Source organism: Acartia tonsa, chromosome 15 (assembly GCF_053477335.1).
Source record: "Acartia tonsa isolate MP-2025a chromosome 15, ASM5347733v1, whole genome shotgun sequence".
NCBI classification, from domain to species: Eukaryota; Metazoa; Arthropoda; class Copepoda; order Calanoida; family Acartiidae; genus Acartia; species Acartia tonsa.
The window spans coordinates 10,713,428-10,737,920 of NC_137274.1; the positions used below are offsets into that span (position 1 = coordinate 10,713,428).

At 36.6% G+C, this 24,493-nt stretch overlaps 1 protein-coding gene across 14 annotated transcripts in view; it reads left to right on the forward strand.

Annotated features, from left to right (window-relative positions):
- Positions 1-24,493, forward strand: part of LOC145307313 (uncharacterized) — a 54,023-nt gene that overhangs the window by 1,355 nt on the left and 28,175 nt on the right. For all 14 annotated transcript variants that reach the window (XM_080149678.1, XM_080149681.1, XM_080149683.1 and 11 more), the window contains exons 2-13: positions 13,568-13,624; positions 14,277-14,313; positions 14,705-14,760; positions 16,554-16,610; positions 17,254-17,365; positions 17,838-17,880; positions 18,288-18,368; positions 18,908-18,955; positions 21,300-21,497; positions 22,542-22,666; positions 23,117-23,483; positions 23,780-23,851. In XM_080149678.1, the coding sequence (XP_080005804.1) occupies positions 13,568-13,624; positions 14,277-14,313; positions 14,705-14,760; positions 16,554-16,610; positions 17,254-17,365; positions 17,838-17,880; positions 18,288-18,368; positions 18,908-18,955; positions 21,300-21,497; positions 22,542-22,666; positions 23,117-23,483; positions 23,780-23,851 (1,253 nt within the window). The remainder of the gene's footprint in view (positions 1-13,567; positions 13,625-14,276; positions 14,314-14,704; positions 14,761-16,553; positions 16,611-17,253; positions 17,366-17,837; positions 17,881-18,287; positions 18,369-18,907; positions 18,956-21,299; positions 21,498-22,541; positions 22,667-23,116; positions 23,484-23,779; positions 23,852-24,493) is intronic.

Below are 24,493 nucleotides of genomic sequence, written 5' to 3' on the forward strand. Positions count from 1 at the left end.
GTTTTGGTATCTTTAAAAAAAACGGCGGCGGAACCGCCGCTCCCGACGTCCGCCGCCGTTTTCCGCCACCACCAAAAAAGAAATTTTTTATTGCATTTCTCGCCGAATTAGGCAATTTGGAACCATTTGAGACCATGTTATTTTTTCAAAAAAATTTTCCCTAACAAGCAACCCTGCGGGGGGGACTTCGTCATTTTTTTCAAATTCTCGTTTATGAAGGTATATCTTAAATACAGTATGCTACTCTCTTAGTTTTAGAGATAATTGGATGATAATTGGATGAAATCTTTTGGGCTGGGTCACTAAGGGGGGGGGGGGAAGTTTGTACAGTTATAGGAAATGAAATTCAGTATGAAGGAGGGCCGTGAATAAAAGTCCCAAAATGAAATCTGTAATGGTTCGTTGATTCGGTTATGTTAAAAAAGTATTATTTAAAAAAAATCAGGTTGATATCTTTAAAAATAAGCTCAAAACTCATATTTTTAGTGTTTTTGGGGGTCTTTTGCTCCACTAGACCCTTAAAGGAAAGTCCGAAATGAAATCTGTAATGGTTCCTTAATTCAGGTATGTTAAGAAAGTTTTCTTTAAAAAAAATCAGGTTGACATCTTTAAAATTAGCTCAGAACTCATATTTTTAGTGGTTTAAGGGTCGTTTGCTCCACAAGCTCCTAGAAGGAAAGTCCCAAAATGAAATCTGTAATGGTTTGTTGATTCGGTTATGTTAAAAAAGTATTATTAAAAAAATCAGGTTGATATCTTTAAAAATAAGCTTAGATCTCTTATTTTAAGTTTTTGGGGGTCTTTTGCTCCACAAGCCCCTAGAAGGAAAGTTCCAAATAAAATCTGTAATGGTTCGTTGATTCGGTTATGTTAAAAAAGTATTATTTTAAAAAAACAGGTTGTTTGCTCCACAAGCTACTAGAAGGAAAGTCCCAAAATGAAATCTGTAATGGTTTGTTGATTCGGTTATGTTAAAAAAGTATTATAAAAAAAATCAGGTTGATATCTTTAAAAATAAGCTTAGATCTCTTATTTTAAGTTTTTGGGGGTCTTTTGCTCCACAAGCCCCTAGAAGGAAAGTTCCAAATAAAATCTGTAATGGTTCGTTGATTCGGTTATGTTAAAAAAGTATTATTTTAAAAAAACAGGTTGATATCTTTTAAAATAAGCTTAGAACTCATATTTTTAGTGTTTTGGGGGGATCTTTTGCTCCACAAGCCCCTAGAAGGAAAGTCCCAATATGAAATATGTAATGGTTCGTTGATTCAGTTATGTTAAAAAGTATTATTTAAAAAAATCAGGTTGATATCTTTAAAAATAAGCTCAGAACTCATATTTTTAGTGTTTGGGGGGTTTTTGTGCTCCACAAGCCCCAAGAAGGAAAGTCCCAAAATGAAATCTGTAATGGTTCGTTGATTCAGTTATGTTAAAAAAGTATTATTTAAAAAAAAACCCCAAACTGTACAATGTATAGGATATGAAATTCAGTATAAAAGTTTGGGAGGGCTGTGTGGGCTTGTTTTTATAGTTATCAACCTAATTCTTTTTGTAGGCTCTCTTTTATGACTGGATGTACACATAAAACTTTGAAAATTGAATTTCGGCACTTTCCTTCTAGGGGCTTGTGGAGCAAAAGACCCCCAAAAACACTAAAAATATGAGTTCTGAGCTTATTCTAAAGATACCAACCTGATTTTTTTAAGGAAACTTTTTAAACATAACCAAACTAGGGAACCATTACAGATTTCATTTTGGGACTTTCCTTCTAGGGGCTTTTGGAGCAAAAGAACCACAAAACACTAAAAATATTAGTTCTGAGCTTATTTTTAAAGACATCAACCTGATTTTTTAAAACAATACTTCTTTAACATAACCAAACTAGGAAACCATTACAGATTTCATTTTCGGACTTTCCTTCTAGGGTCTACTGGAGCAAAAGACCCCCAAAACACTAAAAATATTGGGACTTTCCTTCTAGGGGCTTGTGGAGCAAAAGAACCACAAAACACTAAAATATTAGTTCTGACCTTATTTTTAAAGATATCAACCTGATTTTTTTAAGAACACTTTTTTAACATAACCGAACTTGGTAACTTTTACAGATTTCATTTAGGGACTATCCTTCCAGAAGCTAGTGGGGCAAAAGACCTCCAAAAAGTATTATGTTAAAAAAGTATTATTTAAAAAAAAAATCAGGTTGATATATTTAAAAATAAGCTTAGAACTCATACTTTTAGTGTTTTTGGGGGTCTTTTGCTCCACAAATCACAAGAATAAAAGTCCCAAAATGAAATCTGTAATGGTTTGTTGATTCGGTTATGTTAAAAAAGTATTATTTAAAAAAAATCAGGTTGATATCTTTAAAAATAAGCTCAAAACTCATATTTTTAGTGTTTTTGGGGGTCTTTTGCTCCACTAGACCCTTAAAGGAAAGTCCGAAATGAAATCTGTAATGGTTCCTTAATTCAAGTATGTTAAGAAAGTTTTCTTTAAAAAAAATCAGGTTGATATCTTTAAAATTAGCTCAGAACTCTTATTTTTAGTGGTTTAAGGGTCGTTTGCTCCACAAGCCCCTAGAAGGAAAGTCCCAAAATGAAATCTGTAATGGTTTGTTGACTCGGTTATGTTAACAAAGTATTATTAAAAAAATCAGGTTGATATCTTTAAAAATAAGCTTAGATCTCTTATTTTAAGTTTTTGGGGGTTTTTGTGCTCCACAAGCCCCAAGAAGGAAAGTGCCGAAATTCAATTTTCAAAGTTTTATGTGTACATCCAGTCATATAAGAGAGCCTACAAAAAGAATTAGGTTGATAACTATAAAAACAAGCCCACACAGCCCTCCCAAACTTTTATACTGAATTTCATATCCTATACATTGTACAGTTTGGGGGGTTTTTGTGCTCCACAAGCCCCAAGAAGGAAAGTGCCAAAATTCAATTTTCAAAGTTTTATGTGTACATCCAGTCATATAAGAGAGCCTACAAAAAGAATTAGGTTGATAACTATAAAAACAAGCCCACACAGCCCTCCCAAACTTTTATACTGAATTTCATATCCTATACATTGTACAGTTTGGGGGGTTTTTGTGCTCCACAAGCCCCAAGAAGGAAAGTGCCGAAATTCAATTTTCAAAGTTTTATGTGTACATCCAGTCATATAAGAGAGCCTACAAAAAGAATTAGGTTGATAACTATAAAAACAAGCCCACACAGCCCTCCCAAACTTTTATACTGAATTTCATATCCTATACATTGTACAGTTATAGGATATGAAATTCAGTATAAAAGTTTGGGAGGGCTGTGTGGGCTTGTTTTTATAGTTATCAACCTAATTCTTTTTGTAGGCTCTCTTATATGACTGGATGTACACATAAAACTTTGAAAATTGAATTTCGGCACTTTCCTTCTTGGGGCTTGTGGAGCACAAAAACCCCCCAAAAACTTAAAATAAGAGATCTAAGCTTATTTTTAAAGATATCAACCTGATTTTTTTAATAATACTTTTTTAACATAACCGAATCAACAAACCATTACAGATTTCATTTTGGGACTTTCCTTCTAGGGGCTTGTGGAGCAAACGACCCTTAAACCACTAAAAATATGAGTTCTGAGCTAATTTTAAAGATGTCAACCTGATTTTTTTTAAAGAAAACTTTCTTAACATACCTGAATTAAGGAACCATTACAGATTTCATTTTGGACTTTCCTTTAAGGGTCTAGTGGAGCAAAAGACCCCCAAAAACACTAAAAATATGAGTTTTGAGCTTATTTTTAAAGATATCAACCTGATTTTTTTTAAATAATACTTTTTTAACATAACCGAATCAACGAACCATTACAGATTTCATTTTGGGACTTTTATTCTTGTGATTTGTGGAGCAAAAGACCCCCAAAAACACTAAAAGTATGAGTTCTAAGCTTATTTTTAAATATATCAACCTGATTTTTTAAAAAATAATACTTTTTTAACATAATACTTTTTGGAGGTCTTTTGCCCCACTAGCTTCTGGAAGGATAGTCCCTAAATGAAATCTGTAAAAGTTACCAAGTTCGGTTATGTTAAAAAAGTGTTCTTAAAAAAATCAGGTTGATATCTTTAAAAATAAGGTCAGAACTAATATTTTAGTGTTTTGTGGTTCTTTTGCTCCACAAGCCCCTAGAAGGAAAGTCCCAATATTTTTAGTGTTTTGGGGGTCTTTTGCTCCAGTAGACCCTAGAAGGAAAGTCTGAAAATGAAATCTGTAATAGTTTCCTAGTTTGGTTATGTTAAAGAAGTATTGTTTTAAAAAATCAGGTTGATGTCTTTAAAAATAAGCTCAGAACTAATATTTTTAGTGTTTTGTGGTTCTTTTGCTCCAAAAGCCCCTAGAAGGAAAGTCCCAAAATGAAATCTGTAATGGTTCCCTAGTTTGGTTATGTTTAAAAAGTTTCCTTAAAAAAATCAGGTTGATATCTTTAAAAATAAGCTCAGAACTCATATTTTTAGTGTTTTTGGGGGTCTTTTGCTCCACAAGCCCCTAGAAGGAAAGTGATGTCCCAAAATGAAATCTGTAATGGTTCGTTGATTCAGTTATGTTAAAAAAGTGTTATTTTAAAAAAATCAGGTTGGTATCTTTAGAATAAGCTCAGAACGTATATTTTTAGTGTTTTTGGGGGTCTTTTGCTCCACAAAAAATGACTGAGTCCCCCCGCAGGGTTGCTTGTAAGGCGAAAATTTTTTGAAAAAAATAACATGGTCTCAAATGATTCCAAATTGCCTAATTCGGCGAGAAATGCAATAAAAAAAATTTTTACCCCCCCCAAAAAAAAAATTTTTGGGGGGGGGGGTGGGGGGTCGACGATAATTTTAAAAGTAACTTTGGCCCCATAGAAGCTTAAATCCAAAATTAGCTCCCTCTAGCTCTAAGGGTTCTCGAGTAAACCCCCCCCCCCCCTGCCCAAATGGTCCTTAAGCACATCCTCCTTTCATGGATGTTGACTTAAAATTAAATATTTAAAAATGTTCGAATTTATTTTTTTTAAATCTTCCAACAAAATTAATAATCTTCATTTATATTCCTATATATATACTGTTAGCGGCTACGCTCCTAGAGGCCTCTAGGGAACCTGTAAGAACCATATCGGTTCAGCGGATAATTAGATCCTTTGATACAAATACACATACACAGACAGACAAAGATCCTTTTACTTTATTATAAGGATATGTTTATTTCGAATTATATCTTTTAAAATCCTCCAATTTAAAAACTAGAAAATCTTTCAAAAATATAAGAGAGGTGTATATTCTGCACATGATTTTGTTAAACATTTGATGTTGCAGGTTCGAGTCCGGGACCAACATCAATGCACTCATCTCCCACCGCTGTTTTATATATTGATATTTTGATTATTATGTTATCATGTTATTTGTGTTATATTTGATATTGATCATATGTCCGCTGCTAATAAAATAAGATCATGTCACATTGCATTTATATCATTTGTATTACTATTTCCAGATGAGGTTTTAGTTTTAGTCTATAAGATGTATGTTTGTATTTCAGTATGATAAGCAATGCTAATTAAGAATGGCGGAAAAGTTCGGTGCTGTTAATACATGGTTTATTAAATAGGCTAATTTACAAATAGCCGGTTTTTACTCAATTAACAAATAGTAGCAGCAGCTTGTATTTTTTTATAAAAGATCTACGGCAACCATGTAAAAACACACACCACTTTATCTGCTATTTAATTTTCCAAAGATTAGACCCGTAGAGGTTCGGTGATTATTTTCAAAAGTGCATTGTATCATACTCTGAAATAAACTGTAGGCCCGTAGCAAGGCCAGTGATTTAATTATTCCAATTATTAGGCCCGTAGTAAGGCCGGTGCATGATTTACAAAAAATTTGTTTTGTCATAAACATTTGTTGTTTTACAAAAACATAGTTGTTATAGTTATAGTCAAGTTGTGTTAAAATAAATAAATAATATTTTGTATCAATAAAAGAAATATTCTATGTGTTTTATTTTCTTTTAATTAACGCACAACAAGGACACACAGTGTCAACAAGTAGCGAAAATAAAATATCCAAACTTTATTTCACTACAATCGGATTTTTTTTTTCCCAAAAAAAGATCGCAAGGATAATAACCTTCCATAGTAGCGTAAACCAACAACACTTTAATGGGAAGGACGAAACCACGTCATATCCAAGACAAAAAGTACAACCGTATATCCATACACGATTGTGTAGATAAAATCAAAAGGAAAAAGGTTGTTAATAATAATAAGAGGCAAAGTTTTTTCCAAAATACTGAAACCTCATCTCACTCCCCAAAAATGACTGAAGTTAAAATCACTCAGGAAGCACCCAAACTTTCTGATTACTCCCTATACTCAGACTACAAAGATAATGTAACATTATGGAACATTATTACTGACATTCCAAAGTCAAAAAGAGGAGCGTTACTCCTAATTGGTATAAAAAACACACACGAATCATTCGGTGATAACATACAGCGTCAGCTTTTTCAAAAGCATCGCCCAGAAACGATAGCGGCAGCAGAAAACGGCGTAGACCTCATTTTAGAATTTTTAGATACGCATATAGGTAAACCGTCAAAATCGTTAAAATTTCAATGTCTCCGTGATATCGTTGATTATCGCCGTAAACAAGGGCAAGAATTTGCGGAATACGCAAAACATTTTGAATATTTAGTAGCGAAAGCGGAAAATGCAGGTTTAACCACACTGTCCACGGACATAAAAGCAGGTTTTCTTATGAATAATGCCAACCTCACGGCACAGCAAATAGAATTACTAAATTCTGTAGTCGATCTATCCAATGACGACAAACTCTACGAAAATGTTAAATCAAAAATGTTCGACATGCTCACTAATGTCTTTGGCCTCAATAAAGAAGAAAAATCTGACACCCTGTCAGATGCCTTTATGGCACAACACGAAGAGGCATTCGCTGCCTGGACCAAACGAAAAAATTTCCAAAAGGGTAAGCAGGGAAATAGTTTTCAAAATTCACAAGGGAACAATTACCAAAGTTCACAGGGTAACTACAAAAACACCCATGGGGGAAATAACCAAAACTATAAGGGCAATAATAATTTTTCAAACCAAGGGGGGCAGATAAACTCAAAAGACGCAATGGGACGCATTTTACAATGCAGAAATTGTATGTCCATAAGACATTTACAAAGAGATTGCCCATATAATCCCAAAAACCAAAATGCGAATAGGAACCAGAGGACAAATAGGCAGGCGTTTGTAATAGAAGGCGAAAATTCAGGCACGGAAGACGACATTCCGGAACACATACTAAAGGAGATAGAAGCAGAAAGGGATGCTGAAGATGATACTCAAAAACACATTTTTTTCACAACCGATGAAAATGAACTATCCAAATTCACAGCTGAAGCACTAAATGCTTCTGCATTGGACACATGCTGTTCAAGCAGTGTAACAGGTATGAAATGGCTAAAAATATACATGGAAGCTATTCCAAAGCATTTAAAACACCTTCTCTCAGGTCCACATAAAAGTAAAACTTCATTTACTTTTGGTAACCAACAATCCCTAAAATCTCAAGGAATATACAAAATTCCAGTTATCATTGCTAATGATATTCATGAGCTATCCATTGATGTGATAGAGTCAGACATACCTTTGCTCTTATCCAAAGATCACATGAAAAAGCTTGGCATAGCTATAAACTTAATCAATGACACAGCCACAGCTAATGGAAAACCCATCAAATTACATACCACGAGTGCAGGTCACTATATCATAAACCTCCTTGGACAAGATGATGCTGAAGACTCAATGGTCATGGAACATGTGATGCTAATTGATCTAGAGAAAGCTTCAATTAGAGATCAATACAAGATGCTCACTAAATTGCACAAGCAATTTGGGCATGGAAGCAAAGAGAAATTTGTAGACCTTCTCAAAGGAGCAGACAAGTGGCATGATCACTTTGATGAAATGATAGACAAGATCATTGACGGATGTGAAGGATGCATCATGAAGAAGAGATTACCAGATAGACCATCAGTAGCATACCCACTTGCTAATGATTTCAACCAGTGTGTAGCAATGGACCTAAAAATACTAAAAGGCACACCCATTCTCTATATGGTGGACTATTTCACAAGATACACCGTTGGAACGGTACTAAAATCAAAGACACCTGAGGAAGTAGTAAAAGCCTTTATGACACATTGGGTTAGATACTTCCAAAAGCCAAAGAAAATTCTGACAGACAATGGATCAGAATTCACAGGTTCAATAATGATGGAAGCTATGAGCAAACTAGATATCAAAGTTCTCACTACTGCTGTATACAGTCCTCATAGTAATGGGATTTGCGAGAAAGTACATGGACTGGCAGATGGTATTGTAGTAAGAGTACAAGCAGACAATCCTGGTATCGATCTAGAAAGTGCAGTGGCGTGGGCATGTGCAGCCAAGAACTCCCTGTCAACAGTACATGGATTTTCACCATTCCAATTAGTTTTTGGAAGACAACCAAACATTCCAAACATTATTGACGAACCACCAAATGTACTGGAGGCAAAGAGTCACAGCAAAGCACTAGAAGATCAACTGAAAGCCTTACATGAGTGCAGAGCCGCATACATGAAAACTCAAAACTGTGAGAAACTCAAGAGAGCACTCAGAACAAAGATGAGAACCGCACAACACATATACAGTCCTGGAGACTATGTTTATTACAGAAGACAGATAGATGACAGATGGCTAGGACCAGGTAAAGTGGTATATCAAGATGGCAAAGTGATCTGTGTGAGACATGGAAAGTACTTTGGACAAATTCATGCCAACAGACTGCACCCAGTCAAACCGGAACTAGCTGCCAAGATAAAAATAGAAGAAGGAGATACCACAAAAACAGAGGATAAATCAACAAACAAAGAAGTTGACAGCAAGGAAGAAAAGGAAACACACACAAAGAACACTCAGGAAATCTCACAATACGATCTGGCCCAAATTGAAGATGAAATCACAGAAACAGAAGATAATGCTACAGATGATAGGTCTGAAAATAGCCATGAAGATATAAACACAGAGGAACCAGGACAACAAGAAAAAAAGAAGCCTGGTAGACCAAGTAAGAAAAGCAAATCTCACAAAATACAAGTAACTATACTCAAAAAGGCAGAAAAAGTACAAATCAAGCTGGATGGCACTTGGCACAATGCAACAGTCACCAGCAGTTGCAAAAGAACAGGAAAGTACCCAAACTGGTATAATTTCAGTCTTGAGAATGGTGAAGTATTAAGTGACGATATCGAAAACCTGGAGATTAGAAAAGTGGAAGAACCAAGGGTTGAAAGGAGAGAGAGAGAGGACAATTCAGAGAAAAATCTTCCGGAAGAAGTATTGGCCACTTTAGTAGCGAAGGATGAAACAAACACTCCTGAAGCACTGGAAGCTAAACAAAAAGAACTGGACAAACTACAACACTTTGATACTTACGATATCATAGAGGATGAGGGACAAGAGTACATAACCACACTGTGGGTGCTTACCATGAAAGGAGAGGAAGTGAGAGCAAGATTGACAGCTAAGGGTTTTCAAGAGATTCATGATGTACCCAAGGAATCACCAACCATGCATAAACATACATTGAGAATAATTCTAGCCATTGCTGCAACAAAAGGCTGGCAAATCAGTGCAAGCGATGTAAAATCTGCTTTTCTTCAAGGGAATGAACTAGATAGAACAGTTCTGGTAAAACCTCCAAAAGAAGCAAACCTGACAAAGAAGCTGTGGAGACTAAAGAAATGTCTTTATGGTCTCAAAGATGCAAGCAAGAAATGGTACGAAAAAGTCAAGAATAGATTGGAAAAACTGGGATTCAAAAAATCAGCCTATGACTCAGGATTTTTCTACTTTCTCAATGAAAAGGGAGAACTAGAAGGAGTGATTGGCCTACATGTTGATGATTTTATTCACTGTGGCACTGAATTTTTCAACAAGAAAATTCTACCCCAAGTTCTTGAAACTTTCCAAATGGGAAAGTCAGAAAGTGAATCCTTCATGTATACAGGATTCATGCTCAATCAAACAAAAGATGGCATCACCCTTGATCAAGAGAAATATGTGGAAGGAGTCAGAATTCCTCAAATTGAGGCAAAAAGATTGAGCCAAGTCAACGAGGATATGACACCTGAGGAACTAACACTATTAAGACAAATGACAGGCGCCATAAACTGGACTGTCAGGGCCACCAGACCAGATATTGCATTTGAGATGATTGAGACATCAACGAAAATGCAAGGAGGCAAGGTAGCTGATCTTAAGGCTGCAAGGAAAACCATGATGAAACTCAAAGACGTAGCCAAGATAAAAATCAGCAACCTCAAGGATTTCAAAAATGTAGAAATCTGGTCTTTTACAGACGCTAGCTTTGGCAACCTCAACAACGGGGTCGATAGCGCACAGGGATATATCATGTTCCTAGTCAATACAATCACAGGTGACTGCGCTCCAATCGAGTGGAGATCAAACAAGATCCAAAGAGTCACCAATTCCACACTTGCAGCAGAAACGATGAGCCTTACCACAGGCATAGATGCGTCAATAGCCACAAGATGGTTCTTGAGAGAAATCATGGGTGAAAAATACGATTTCCCCATCATAGCCATTGTGGACAACAAAGACGCCTATGAAGCTACTCACAATTCCACTGACGTCAGTGAAAGGAGGCTAAGAAGAGAAATAGGAATGGTGAAGCAGTGGTTGAAGGAAGGAGACATCAAGAAACTAGTCTGGGTGCCAGGAGATCTTCAAGCCGCGGATATCCTGACAAAGAAAGGTGTAAATCCCACAAAGCTCATGATGATCCTACAATCTGGAAAACTAGGCTCTGAATACATCAGAGCTATCAAAAATTAAGTTTTCAAACAAATATTAAATTTTGTCTTCTCAAAGATGAAATTTAACCTTAATTTTTCAATAGCACAAAAATTCTTTTCAAATTTTATTTTCTTCATGTTCAAATAATTAATTCAATTTAATATTTTCAAAAGTTTAAAATAATTTCACAACCACTTGAAAGGTAAATCACATACCAGCAAAAACTATTACAAAGACGACTTTAAACTAACTACGAGTTATGTTGTAGATACAAAACAACGGAAGTAAGCTAATTAAACTTCTTTTTTTCCAACTACGACGCAACAACTAACGAAAGCGCAATACGCGGCATTTTTCACAATAACGGAAGTTCTTTTTTAACCAACCACGGATCTGATCGGACGTGTTTCATTACCATTGGATTTTATTTTTCTCAAAAAAGTGACTTTTCATGTGTTTTATTCGAAATAAAGCATCAGTTTTCGCTTTGTTTTACAGCAAAAAACCTCCTGATTTCCAAATAAATCATCTCGAGTTTCCAAGTATGGCTGAGAGAAGAGACAGCGGCAACATGAGCGTGCAGGAGAGCTCCGACGAGGACTGGGACAAGCATGAGCCGAAGGTCGTCAAGCAGACTGGACCCATCCACCTTCATTATTCGGACTTTGAATTGGAGACCCCAGCCGGTGCTAAGGTGAAATACATTCACCTGAAGGAAAAATCTCTCCAGGAATTCGGAGAGATGCTCCTGTCGGCGATGGAGAGAGAGGAGAGGCCAATGTACATCACGGTTGATGTATTAACAGCTTTTTTTCTAGAGGAAAGCTATGCCGACATCACCTCGGTGATAAAGGCAGTGACGGAGGCCTCGTTAGAATCGGGCCGTCACCGCGTGACATGGAGCACCTTGAGGTACTGCCCGGATAACGAACGCTACTGGAGCGACTTGGGTGACCTCAACAGCTGGATCCGTATGTATACAGCCCAGACGGGCGACCAGCAGCTTTCGCTCCATAAGCTGTACCTGAAGCCTAGAGGCAACCAGCTCTTCACCTTCGCCGAGATGTATAACGAATGGTGGAATAAGACAGCACTAGGCCTAGTTCCCAGCAGTGCAGCAGTGGTGGTCAACACCACCTGGACGGAGAAGCATCATTCTCATGCCTATCTGAGTCCCAGGCTGCCTAGAGAACCGAGTAAGGAGGCGCTGCCCATCCCCTGTCCGTTGGGGATGACGCCAGAGTACACCGAGGATGAGAGGATCCTTTCCATACTGAAGAGCCGTGGACTCTGGAGAGGTCGCAGGACCAGAAGCGCGTCAAGGCGCGTCAGCACGAGGAAGGGGAGCCACAGGACGTTGTCCCGGGAGAGGGCCGACAGCCTCGTTTCGGGAGCCCGCCCGAGAGGTGCCAGGACGCCGGACTCGGTGTCAGCCCTGGAGAGGCTCTTGAACAGAGTCAGCAGGATGCCGAGAAAAGACGACCCCCACTCAACAGAGCGCGAAGCTTCCAAGGTAACGTCCAAGATCGCGGAGCTATACACAGCTAAGTGCCAGGAGTTGACGCGGTATCAGCTCGAGGTTGAGAGCCTTCGCCTCGAGATCGAGCTCGTCAGAGAGGCTCGCGACGTTAAGATGGAAGCAGAGTTGAATAAATTGAAGGATGAAAACAGATACTTGAAGGAAGCGCACAATAGAGCTGATAGACTGGCGGATAAATTAACAGACATCAAGGAGTCGCTGCGTGTGGAGAATGACAAACTCTACGATGAATTGCAGTTGTTAAAGATGACAAAAAAGGAACGAAGAGCCCATAGGAGGAAACAAGATGGTAAGAAACATTAAGTAATGTTAAACATTTGATGTTGCAGGTTCGAGTCCGGGACCAACATCAATGCACTCATCTCCCACCGCTGTTTTATATATTGATATTTTGATTATTATGTTATCATGTTATTTGTGTTATATTTGATATTGATCATATGTCCGCTGCTAATAAAATAAGATCATGTCACATTGCATTTATATCATTTGTATTACTATTTCCAGATGAGGTTTTAGTTTTAGTCTATAAGATGTATGTTTGTATTTCAGTATGATAAGCAATGCTAATTAAGAATGGCGGAAAAGTTCGGTGCTGTTAATACATGGTTTATTAAATAGGCTAATTTACAAATAGCCGGTTTTTACTCAATTAACAGATTTTATTTTCCCCGACTGCAAAATATTTAATTTTCTAGCCTAGTTTTCTCCCCCAAGGAGGGAGAAAAATGGAAAATGTTTTCAGTAGGTACTCGTTATTTTTTTCATTTTTTTCCACATATTTTTAATACCCCTCCCCGAAATTTTAATTAAAATCCTTATAATAAAGTAACAGGATGTATATTTTTTTGTTTGTCTGGTTGTTTGTTTGTACCGAAGGATCTCGCTAACCGTTGAACCGATCGGGTTCTCCTCAAAATGATAGCTTCTCATAGGTACCACCACCCTACCAAGAACAATAACAAAAAAATCTAAATTTTAGGTTAATCAAATTTTCATAATTGAAAAAAAAATTTCTAAGAGGATAATACCCAAATTATTTCTCAAATTAGATATTTGAAATATAAAAAAAACATTTAATGTGCCACTAGAGGCCTCTAGTGGTGTAGTCGCTAGTTTTTATATATATAACATATGCTTATTGAACCAAACTAGGTATACTGAAGACGAAGGAGTACTGCTGCACTGTTTAGGGAAGCTGGATATGGTCAAGGAATGGATATAATATTTACCTGGATATTATGACAAGGGGAAACTTGTCGTCAATTTATGTTGCTAATATGGACCTCTTTTTTGGTCAATTTCTTCATCTAGTTGGAGGGGATGGGGTAAAAGGGATCATTATTTTTGCCAGCTGAGAGCATTACTTTATCAGAGAACATGAAAATCTGGTGCAAGATCCATGTAATAATATATCCATTGGTGAAGGAATGGATATAATGTATACCTGGATATTATGGGGAAATTTGTCGTCAATTTACGTTGCCAATAAGGACCTCTTCTTTGGTCTGTTTGTTCATTCAGTTGGAGGGTAGGTGATCGCGTAAAGGTGGTTATTGTTATTTTTGCCAGCTGTTGGTATAAAGATGGAGGTAGGTTGTGCTGAAATCCCGCAAAGGAGGTGAGTTTTAAGGCTTTAAAACAGTAGGTAGTAGAACGATAAAATTTATGTTAACATCTTTTTTGTCTATAGTACTTTTCAATATAGAATACACAAATTTAGTGAATATTATCGTTCTACTACTGTTTTTAAGCCTTAAAATTCACACCTTTACAAAATTTTAGCACAACCTATCTCCCTCTTTTTACAAGTACATGAAAGTCTGGTGCAAGATCCATGTAATAATACATCCATATTGTTGAAGGTTACCATCCCCCTTCTACAGGATACTATGATAGGTAGGATAATTTATTTTTAGGGAACCTACTCTATAATTCAATTCAAAATGTCAGTCCGTCTCAACACGTTCATTGAACTATCCTTTTGCTAGGGAGGGGGAGGACATTGGGCTGTTTATTACACTAGTTCCCAAATTTTTATAATAACGGTTTCATATTCGTTGACTTCAAAATTTTTGGGACTTCTATTAAAATTTTATTGGTAGGTTTTTTAAGTTGATGTCCAAACGTTTCTACCACTGATTATAATCTTCGGATGGGGTAATTTTGTGTATCATCATTTGTGATGTAAATCAATACATCGGCCATTGTTTTATTCCTTTAGATCCCTTGATAATTACGGGAGGGGACTTTGGATTGTAAAAAATAATGGTACCCAAACTTTTTTCAGGGAAAACAGTTGGACTTGTGAAGAAAAAGTATGGGGACTCGGATGTTGGCATTAAGGCAGGATAGTCCTTCTTTACCTAATAATGTCAGTCTGTCTGTCAAAAATGTTTTGGGGGAAAAGATAGAATGCTGAAACTTCTTATCAACATTCCCATCATTATGGAGCATAAAAAAGTATATAACATCCATGAAGGTCGGACTACTTTTAGGCAGGATTTTGGCTATTTTAAATTTTTCACGTATTTTACTATATCTTTGGTGTTTTTGGTTCGATTTTCTTTGATTTATAATTGACTAGCGGCTACGCCCCTAGAAGCCTCTAGGGGCACTGGTAGGAGGGTGAAAAGTCGACCTCATCCCATTTAAAATTTGAGTTTCAAAAGATTTTTAAAATATTTTTTGGGGGGAGGGGGGGTGAAAACACCCTCCCCAAAAATAGTTTAAAACCTTCCCAGGACCTATAAAAAGCTTCACTGTAAAGGAGAACAATTTCGGTTCAGCGGTTAGCGAGATCCTTTGGGACTGACAAAAAACGCTTACTACTTTATATAATAGGATGGTGTATTTAGCCAGGGAGAGAGTGGACATTGGTTTGTTTATTACACCGTTCCCAAAAGTTTTATAAAATATTTTCTTATTCGTTGGCTTAACAACTTTGGGGACTTCGTTTCAATTTTGATTGCGTTTGTTTCATTATGTTGAGTGTCCAAACGTTTCAGCTACTATTTGTAATCTATAGAAGGGGTAATTTTGTGTATCATCATTGGAGATATACAACAATCTACAGGCCATTGTTTTATCCTTTTAAATCACTGGCATTAGGTAGAGTAAATTGTTAGTAATAGTATTACCTATTAATTGATAAGGTATTTTAAAAGATATAATAAATCAATAGGTAATAATAGCAATGAATAGTTATTTATCGCATCGCATTATAGACAGCTTTCCACGGATATTAAAATGAAAGGGGATTAAAACTAGTTTTGTGAGCCACGAGGGGCCAAAGGCCCAAGCAAACAAAACTGGTTTATATTTCATTATTTGTTGAACATTGACTGTAATACGATGATATACATGATCTTTCAGTATGGCTGAGAACCGGTTTTGATCATTTGTATAATATTCGGTTTCGAAGACGTACTGGAAATTCTGTTTATTGCAACTTTATACCTAATTTTAGAAGATTAGGTAGGTAACTATTCAATTGAGTATTTATTTACATTTTAATTGAAGATTAACCGACTAATCAATCAAACCTTATAATAAAGTAATAGGATCTCTCTAATTAGTTCTCCTTGGTAGGGTAGCTTCTCATGTCCTGGGCCGGGAAAGTTTCAAACTATTTTTGTGGAGGGCATCACCACCCTACCAATAGAAATCGCTAAAAAGCACCAAAAAAATTATTGAAAAAATCCCGCAGGGCGGCGCCAATATCGTAGAAACATGAATAAAATCATACCCCGTTTGGGTATATCAATTTATTGGCCATTGTCTTATCCATTTAGATTTATACCTCAACTCATCAAATACACTTCATGGAACCTTAATCCTTGTTATTTATTCAGGGATCTAAAGGAATATGATAATAGTCGGTAAATTGTTGTACATTTCCAATGATAATACACAAAATTACCCCTTTTGTAGATTGAAATTAGTGGTTAAAACGTTTGAACACTTGTTGTGTCAACCAATCAAAATTCACTAAAGTCCCCAAAGTTGTTAAGGTAACGAATAGGCAAGAAAACGTTATTATAAAAGTTTGGGGACCAGTGTAATAAACAGCCTATTGTCCCCTCTCTCTCTCTGGATTTAATTGTTAATTTGTTAAGAAGGACTAATACCCTTATCAGGCTAAAGCTCTTGTAGCAAAATGGAAGGAAGTTGTTAGACAAGAAGAGATTGCTCAGGTATTTCAAACTTGCGGATACGCCCCTAGAGACCTCTACAGGAGGAAAGGGGGGGGGGTTGATAAAGTAAACCCTCCCGCCAACTATTTTTAATATTACTGTGGGAGGTTTTTTTTCCTAGTGGTGATTTCTCTTAGACAGGTTATAAACCTTTCCAGGATCTTTGTGAAGTTACATTGTAAAGGAGAGCCATATCGGTTCAGTGGTTAGAGAGATTCTTCAGTACAGACAGATAAAAGGACACAAAAACATTCTAATGTTAAAAGCAGCGTTGCGGAGCCGAAGCCGGGAGCCGTGGAGCCGCCATATTTCCAGATACGGCTCCGCGGAGCCAGAGCCGCACCAAAATCAAACGGCTCCGCATCCCTGGTAAATTTTTTTATTGTCTGTCTGTTGTGATATCACTGTCTATTGCACTAATTAAGTTCTTCATTGCGGGAAAGCTTCACATAGGCCCAAGGATGGTTGTATTCTATTTTCATTGTAAAGTTTTAGAATGGTTTTGGACTTTTTTCTTCTTCTTTGATGCCCTCAATGAATTATTTTAATCCATGAAAGGGGCAATTTTGTTTATCACCATTTGGGGGATGTCAGTTGATATTATCGTCCTTTGTCTTATACCTTAAGGTCTCTGATTATTTAGGAGAAAGCCAGGGAAGAGGAGGAGAAGGCGAGGGGGAGTCAGTCAGCTGATGAATCACCTGAGCAATCAGCTGACAGGTCACCTGAGCAATCAGCTGATAGGTCACCAGGAGGTATAAAGTAATTTTTCATATTCATTCAAAGCCAATTTATATTAAAACCGGTTTTCATCCATACGTTAAAAACTTAAAACTATGCCTAGCATCATACTTTATCCAGTTTTCTACCAATATATGAAATGTACAATCATAAGATAAATACCATTTTTTACCCCGTGACTTCAGTATATCAGGGCTAAAAAATGGTTTTAATCATTTGATATCCACAGAAAGCTGTTTGTGATACATTTCAAGAAATAACTATTATTTACGTTTGATTAAACTATTAAGAGACCATTGATGTCAATATTTAGATACGTTTTAATTTCAAATTGGAAGTCAAATGTCAATTGAATGTATGTAAATGTAAACAAAGATCAGCTGATTGAAAAACGTGGTACGCTTATATAATTGCCATGTTCAATTTTAAAGAGTCAAATGTCGTCTTTTGCGTGAAACAATATTTGAATTAATAATTTTGTTACAGGAGGATCAGCTGATCATGAAGATGACACAAATGACGAACCACCAGGAACAGATTTAATTTCTGTCTTTAATCCTTAGATATGTCTGCCTGTACCAAAGGATCTCGCACACCACTGAACCAATATGGTTATCTTTACAGTGTAGTTTCTCATAGGTCCACATGTGATTTCATTTTTGTTTTCAATCCTTAAATAAAAGTTACAGGATTAGTGTCTGTATCTCTTCTGCTAAACCGATATGGTTCTCCTTTACAGGGAAGTTTCTCTTAGATCCTTTAAAAGGGTATGTTGTCGCTAGTAAGATAAATATTTTTTTTAAATCACAAAACTTTTTCATATCAATTTATAAATGTTTTGACTGACAGACCAAGAAAGTTAGAACTGGTAAATGGTTGCTCTTTGGCAGGGATATGTTTACGAATTAAAATGAATAAAATCTGATGGCCTTGTCTAGAGTACATCCCTACCCCTGTAGTGCCCGCCTACATACCTACCCCTATCAACAAGCTTCAAGCACAGGAACCAGGAGCCAGGTCAGTTTGGGTACCATTATAATTATATAAGTTTGGGTACCATTATAATTATATAAGTTTGGGTACCATTATAATTATATAAGTTTGGGTACCATTATAATTATATAAGTTTGGGTACCATTATAATTATATAAGTTTGGGTACCATTATAATTATATAAGTTTGGGTACCATTATAATTATATAAGTTTGGGTACCATTAGAATTAGGCATAGGAACCCTCTGCCAGGTCAGTTCACGTGCCTAGCCAGCAGGGATCTCAAGTGATAAGACAATGGCCGATAAATTAATGTACATCCCCAATAGATAGATGTATTATTAGTGTTTGAAACGTTTGGACACGCAACTTAATAAACCAACCAATCAAATTAATTACAAGTCCCCTAGGGTGTTGAGCTAACAAATAAGAAAACGTTATTTCAAAACTTTGGTGACTAGTGTAATAAACAGCCCTCTCTCTGCGTGGTCAGTCCAAGATAGTCCAAGCATTGGACTCTAAATAAGTTTTTTTTTATGTTGTCATCCTTGTTTTTATTTCAGCTCGGATACACTGCACAGAAAATCACACAAACACAAGAAATCTTCAAGGTAACTTTCAAGGTTATAATTATATACTAGTGGCTTGGAGACTTCGCCCCTTGAGGTAATGGAAAGTCAACCCTCCAGAATAGTTTTATAGGTATATTTTCAAAGAAGTTATTCTTTGCCGAATTACTCATTGGAAAAATTAAACCCAGGTTGTGCGCCGTATGCACAAAAAATTCAATTTGTAAAAATTAAACCCAATTAAAAATTGAAAACTCTCCTCTGTAAATTTTATTTAATACCTATAATTGCTACAACTTTTTAAAGATGTCAAATTTTAAGTTACATAAAGGCCAAAAAAAAATTTTGGGTTAAATTTTTTTTTTTTGGGGGGGGTTCATGGGGGCTTCGCCCCATGGTGCAGTGGGGTTCCCACGACCCAATTACTGGTTTTTGTTTACAAAAATAAAAAAATTAAAATTTGGAAATTGGGATTGTTTTATTTTTTGGGGTGTTGGGGTGTCCCACACTCCTAGAAAATAGCCTAAAACCACCGGAGGACCAGTAGGTATATTTCCAGAAGAGTAGAGCACAATTTGTTCAGCAGTTACTGAGATTTTACAAAAATGTTAAAAAAAATTTTGGGGGGGTTTGGTTTTTTTAGTTTTTTGGGGGGTAGGGGGTGTCCCACCCCCCAGGAAAATAGCTTAAAACCATCACAGGACCAGTAGGTATAATCCCTAAAGAGTAGAGCCCAATCGGTTCAGCGGTTACTGAGATCTTAAGCTTCAGACGGACAGACAGACAGACGAACAGACATCAAGCTACTTTGTATATTAGATATGTTTGGGCACCATTACAATTGCACCAAATAATGCTTAACATTTCAAACTATTTTCTTCATATGAAACCATGGTGAAACTTAACTTTTTAGTTGATAAACCTAATAGGTATAAAACATTAAACCTATAGTCCCATTTCCCATATATTTTCTTTTGACATTTGTGATTTTCTCCATATTCAAAACAAGCTACTCTCTAATTCACCTTGTCTGTCCGTCAGCCAGTAAGCTAATTCGTTCCTAACGCTATGTAGAAAATGTATTCTTCACATATGCTATTTAATTTAGCTGATAGTTTCAGATATGCGCATCTAATCTATACCTTGTTTTGTCCATCTTTAAGTCAGCCGTTCTTAAAAAAAACCTTAGGTATCTAATAAAGTTTTTATGATTTTCTTGCCTATTCTCTTTCATTTCTTATCTTTGTTATGACAACTGAACATAAGCTCAATATCTCACTTTGTTTGTCCTATCCATGATTTTTGTGCCTTGTTACTTGGGGATGTTGTTATTGGAAAAAGTCCTAGAACCTATACGTTGCTGGATCTTTAAATCATTTCAATGGTGCGCCGAATTTCAGCCAATCACAGCGCGGCATTTCGTAAAATGCTGTGCTCTAATTGGTGGAAAGTTGGCTCACCTCGATTTGGCGCACCCTTGAAATGATTTTAAGATCCAGCTCGTGTTTTTCAGCTGTCGTTGGGGGGCAACACATCGTAAAATGGGCGAACTCTCCATTTGCCCCCCAAATTGAATTAAAGATTTTTTTCGCTTGTTGGTTATACCTTATACCAGTCTATGATCAAGTGTTCTTCTTGGGTTCCTCACAATCCTTATAATAAAGTAACAGGATGTCTATTTGTCTGTACCGAAGGATCTCACTAACCTTCGCTAGCTTCTCATAGGTCCCGGAAAGGTTTTTAACTATTTTGGGGGATGGTACCATTTTTGTAGTATTCTAGATACTTGAACGAAACATAGACGCGAAATAAATAACATTTAAAGTGCCACTAGAGGCCTCTTGGGGCGTAGCCGCTAGTGGCGCAATATAATATATTTGACCTATGAAACCCCAGCTCACTTACCTAGAAAGAAATATATTTTTGGCAGGGAGGGAGGGGACGATGGGCTGTTTATTATACTAGTCCTCAAAGTTTTATAGCGTTTTCTTATTAATAGACAAAACAACTTTTGAGATTTTTATTGAATTTGATTGGTTGGTTTATTAGTTGAGTGTCCACGCATTTCAACAACTAATCGAGAAAAGGCAACAAAAATTACGGCGGGAAACGGCGGTTTTCGGCTGTTGCGCCGCCGTTTCTTCACAGTTCCATATTGTACCCCTATAAAGCAACTGCCATGCAAAATCTCAGACCTGTAACCCTTTTTTTAGTTGAGTTCCTTTGTTGACTCTTAGTTTTGGTTTCAAAAAGTGTCACTTTCGCCCCCCCCCCCTTTATAGAAGAGATAATTTTGTTTATTAGCATCGGGGATTTACATTAATTTATCGGCCATTGTCTTATCCCTTTAGATCCCTGCATATTTTCACAATTAATTTTGTTTTAGAGAAAGAGAGACAGAGGATGAAATAAAGAAAGAAGAAAGCAGAAGAGAGAGAGAGGAAAGGAAAGAGAGAGAACATAAAAGAGACAAGGAGAAAAAAGATCTTACCAGTTCAGAACATAAAGACAAAAGTCGTGACCACAAAAGCTCTCGGAGCCACAAAGAGAAAGAAAGAGATAAAGAGAGAGAGGAGGAGAGAAGGTAAGATTATCATTTAGAACTTCTATCTATATTTTAATCTTTCTAATAGACTGGTTTATCTAAATGTCTTGCCAACTTTTTGTCCAATTGTCTATATATCTTTCTGTATATCCAACTGTCTGTATATATCCAACTGTCTGTCTATCTGTCTGTCTGTCTATCTGTCTGTCTATATGTCTGACTATCTGTCTGTCTATCTGTCTGTATATCTGTCTGTCTGTCTATCTGTCTGTTTGTCTATCTATCTGTCTATCTATCTGTCTGTCTATCTGTCTGTCTATCTACCTGTCTATCTGTCTATCTGTCCGTCTATCTGTCTGTCTATCTGTCTGTATATCTGTCTGTCTATCTGTCTGTCTGTCTATCTGTCTGTTTGTCTATCTATCTGTCTATCTATCTGTCTGTCTATCTGTCTGTCTATCTGTCTGTCTATCTGCCTGTCTATCTGTCTGTCTGTCTGTCTATCTGTCTGTCTATCTGTCTGTCTATCTGTTTGTATATCTGTCTGTATATCTGTCTGTATATCTGTATTTCTGTCTGTCTATCTGTCTGTCTATCTGTCCTTTGTCTGAATTTCCAGACAAGGGTCGTAGGCATCGGAGGGGGCATAGGGCTGTTTATTACACTTGTTCCCTAAGTTTTATAATAACCTTTTCTTATTAGCTGTCTTTATGATTTTTGGTGACTTTTATTAAATCCTGATTGGTTGGTTCATGTTGAGTGTCCAATACGTTTCAACCACTATTTGTAATATACAGAAGGGTTATTTTTGTGTTTTATCATTGGGTATGTATATAAATATATCGACCATTGTCTTATCACTTTAGATCCCTGCAGCTATTAAAGCTAGAACTTTGATTTTTTCCCATTCCATTTTCTCGGCTCCTACAAAAGATACACGGCTGAAATTTCTTGCCAATATTCCCTTTTTTATGCTCCATAATTAGGTATAAAAATCTCAGGTAGTCTGACTGCGTTTAAGCAGCTTTTTAGCTGCTTTTCTTTTTACAGCTTGCAAAGACCTTATTTTTCTTGTTGTTACAGGAAGGAGAAGAGGAGACGGGATGAGAATGAACTTAAACACAGGCATACAAGCAGAGTGGAGGCTGATAGTGGTGGCGAGAGAGAGAGAGGGAGTGGTGGGGAGAGTGGGGCTACCATCAAAATCAAGGAATAACATGACAAAATCATATGTAGACAGATCCTTGTCCTTGTCCTGAAATAGCTATAAACCTTCCAAGTTCCAAGGATTTATGAAAAGCTACATATAAAAGGAGAACCATATTGGGTCATCTGTTAGCTATATATCCTTTGGGACAGACATACATCCTGTTACTTTTTTTATAAGGATACTGCGCCCCTAGCATCTAGGGGCTCTGTATCCAAGACAATTGGAAGGGCAGAAAAAAAGCCAAAAACCATACCTACCCGGACCATTATAATAATAATAAAATATCCTAAAACCACTAAAACTAAAAGTAGCTTCACTGTAAAGGAGAACCATATCGGTTCAGTGGTTAGCGAGATCCTTCAGTACAGACAAACAGACAGACATTTTGTTACTTTATAAGGATTGTTGTATATCATTATCTATGAATTTTCCATGAAATGTAATGACCAGGAGGAGGGTGGTGGAAGTATCCGAATAAAAGAAGAAGGGGGAGGAAGCAGCAGTAGAGCCCCCAAGCCAGAGAAAGATGGGGCAGGGCGACACAAAGATTCAGCAAGTATCAGAATCAAGGAGGAGGGGGGAGGCAGCACCCGAGCTAAAGACGAAGGAAGGAGTAAACACAGAAGTGAGGAGGAGAGAAGGAAACATTCACACAGTAAAGAATATTCCTCCACCAGTAGAAAGATAAAAGAAGAATACACAGAAGACTCTGTGCAGGGTGTGAAGAGTTCTAGTCAGCTAAACTGTGATAAAGTAGAGTCAGCTGTGCAGCATGTGTCAGGGTCTCAACAAAATGGTGATACTAATGACTCCAGGCAAGATATTACATTTTAAATCAAGACTAAGCAAACTCATAACACTCTCGCATCGTATTATAAACAGCTTTCTGCGGATAAAAAAATGTACAATTACAAGATTAAAACCAGTTTTTTTAGCCCCAAAATGCCGTAGGCACTGGCTATAAAAGCCGGTTTTAATCTTATGATTGTACATTTTTATATTCTTAGAAAACTGGATATTATATGATGCTAGACTTTATGAGAAAGGTGATTTTAAGCTGTAAATTTTAAAAAAATGAAGTTTAAAATTAAATTGTAATCTTGATTGCAAGGAAAAGAGAGTCTTCATCATCAAAGCATAAGAAAGATAAACATCGCAGTGATAGACATAAGGAAAAACACAGGTAAAGTTACGGGATCTTTCTACTATTTTTTCATCAAATGTTTGTTTTAGGGATGGCAATTCGTCTAATTTTTGGACCGGATTCGGATTCTTACAAGAATCCGTCCAAAAATAAAACGGATTCTCCGCGGATTCCGGATTCTTATTTTTGACGGATTCCAGTACCGGATTTCAGATTCTAGCAATATTAAAAGGCTTTAAAAAGAAATAAATTAAGGGATTAAATTTTACCGGGTACTGGGCAGAATCTAAAGCAACGTTTTTTCATATTTTCACAGTAGCTTTTCTTCTATTTCTAGACCCTACGGCGGCCAAAATGACAGTTAAAAATTAAAAATATATTCGGACCAAAAAAAACTTTAATTTTAGCCAAAACAATTATGACTACAAATCCGCTATTAAAAAATGGATTCCGGATTCGGATTCCAAAAATTGGGCGGATTCGGATTGCCAACCCTAGTTTGTTTATATGATAAAATCAATATTATTACATTCAATACAAGAAATGTTATCGGGTATAGTCCCTTTCATTACAACGCCTCTTAAGGGGCGTTTCGTCGTAATTTGCCCTGCAAGGTTATCATATTATTGACTCGATTTTCGGAATGGTTATTCTGATGACAATTAGAACAAAAACTACATA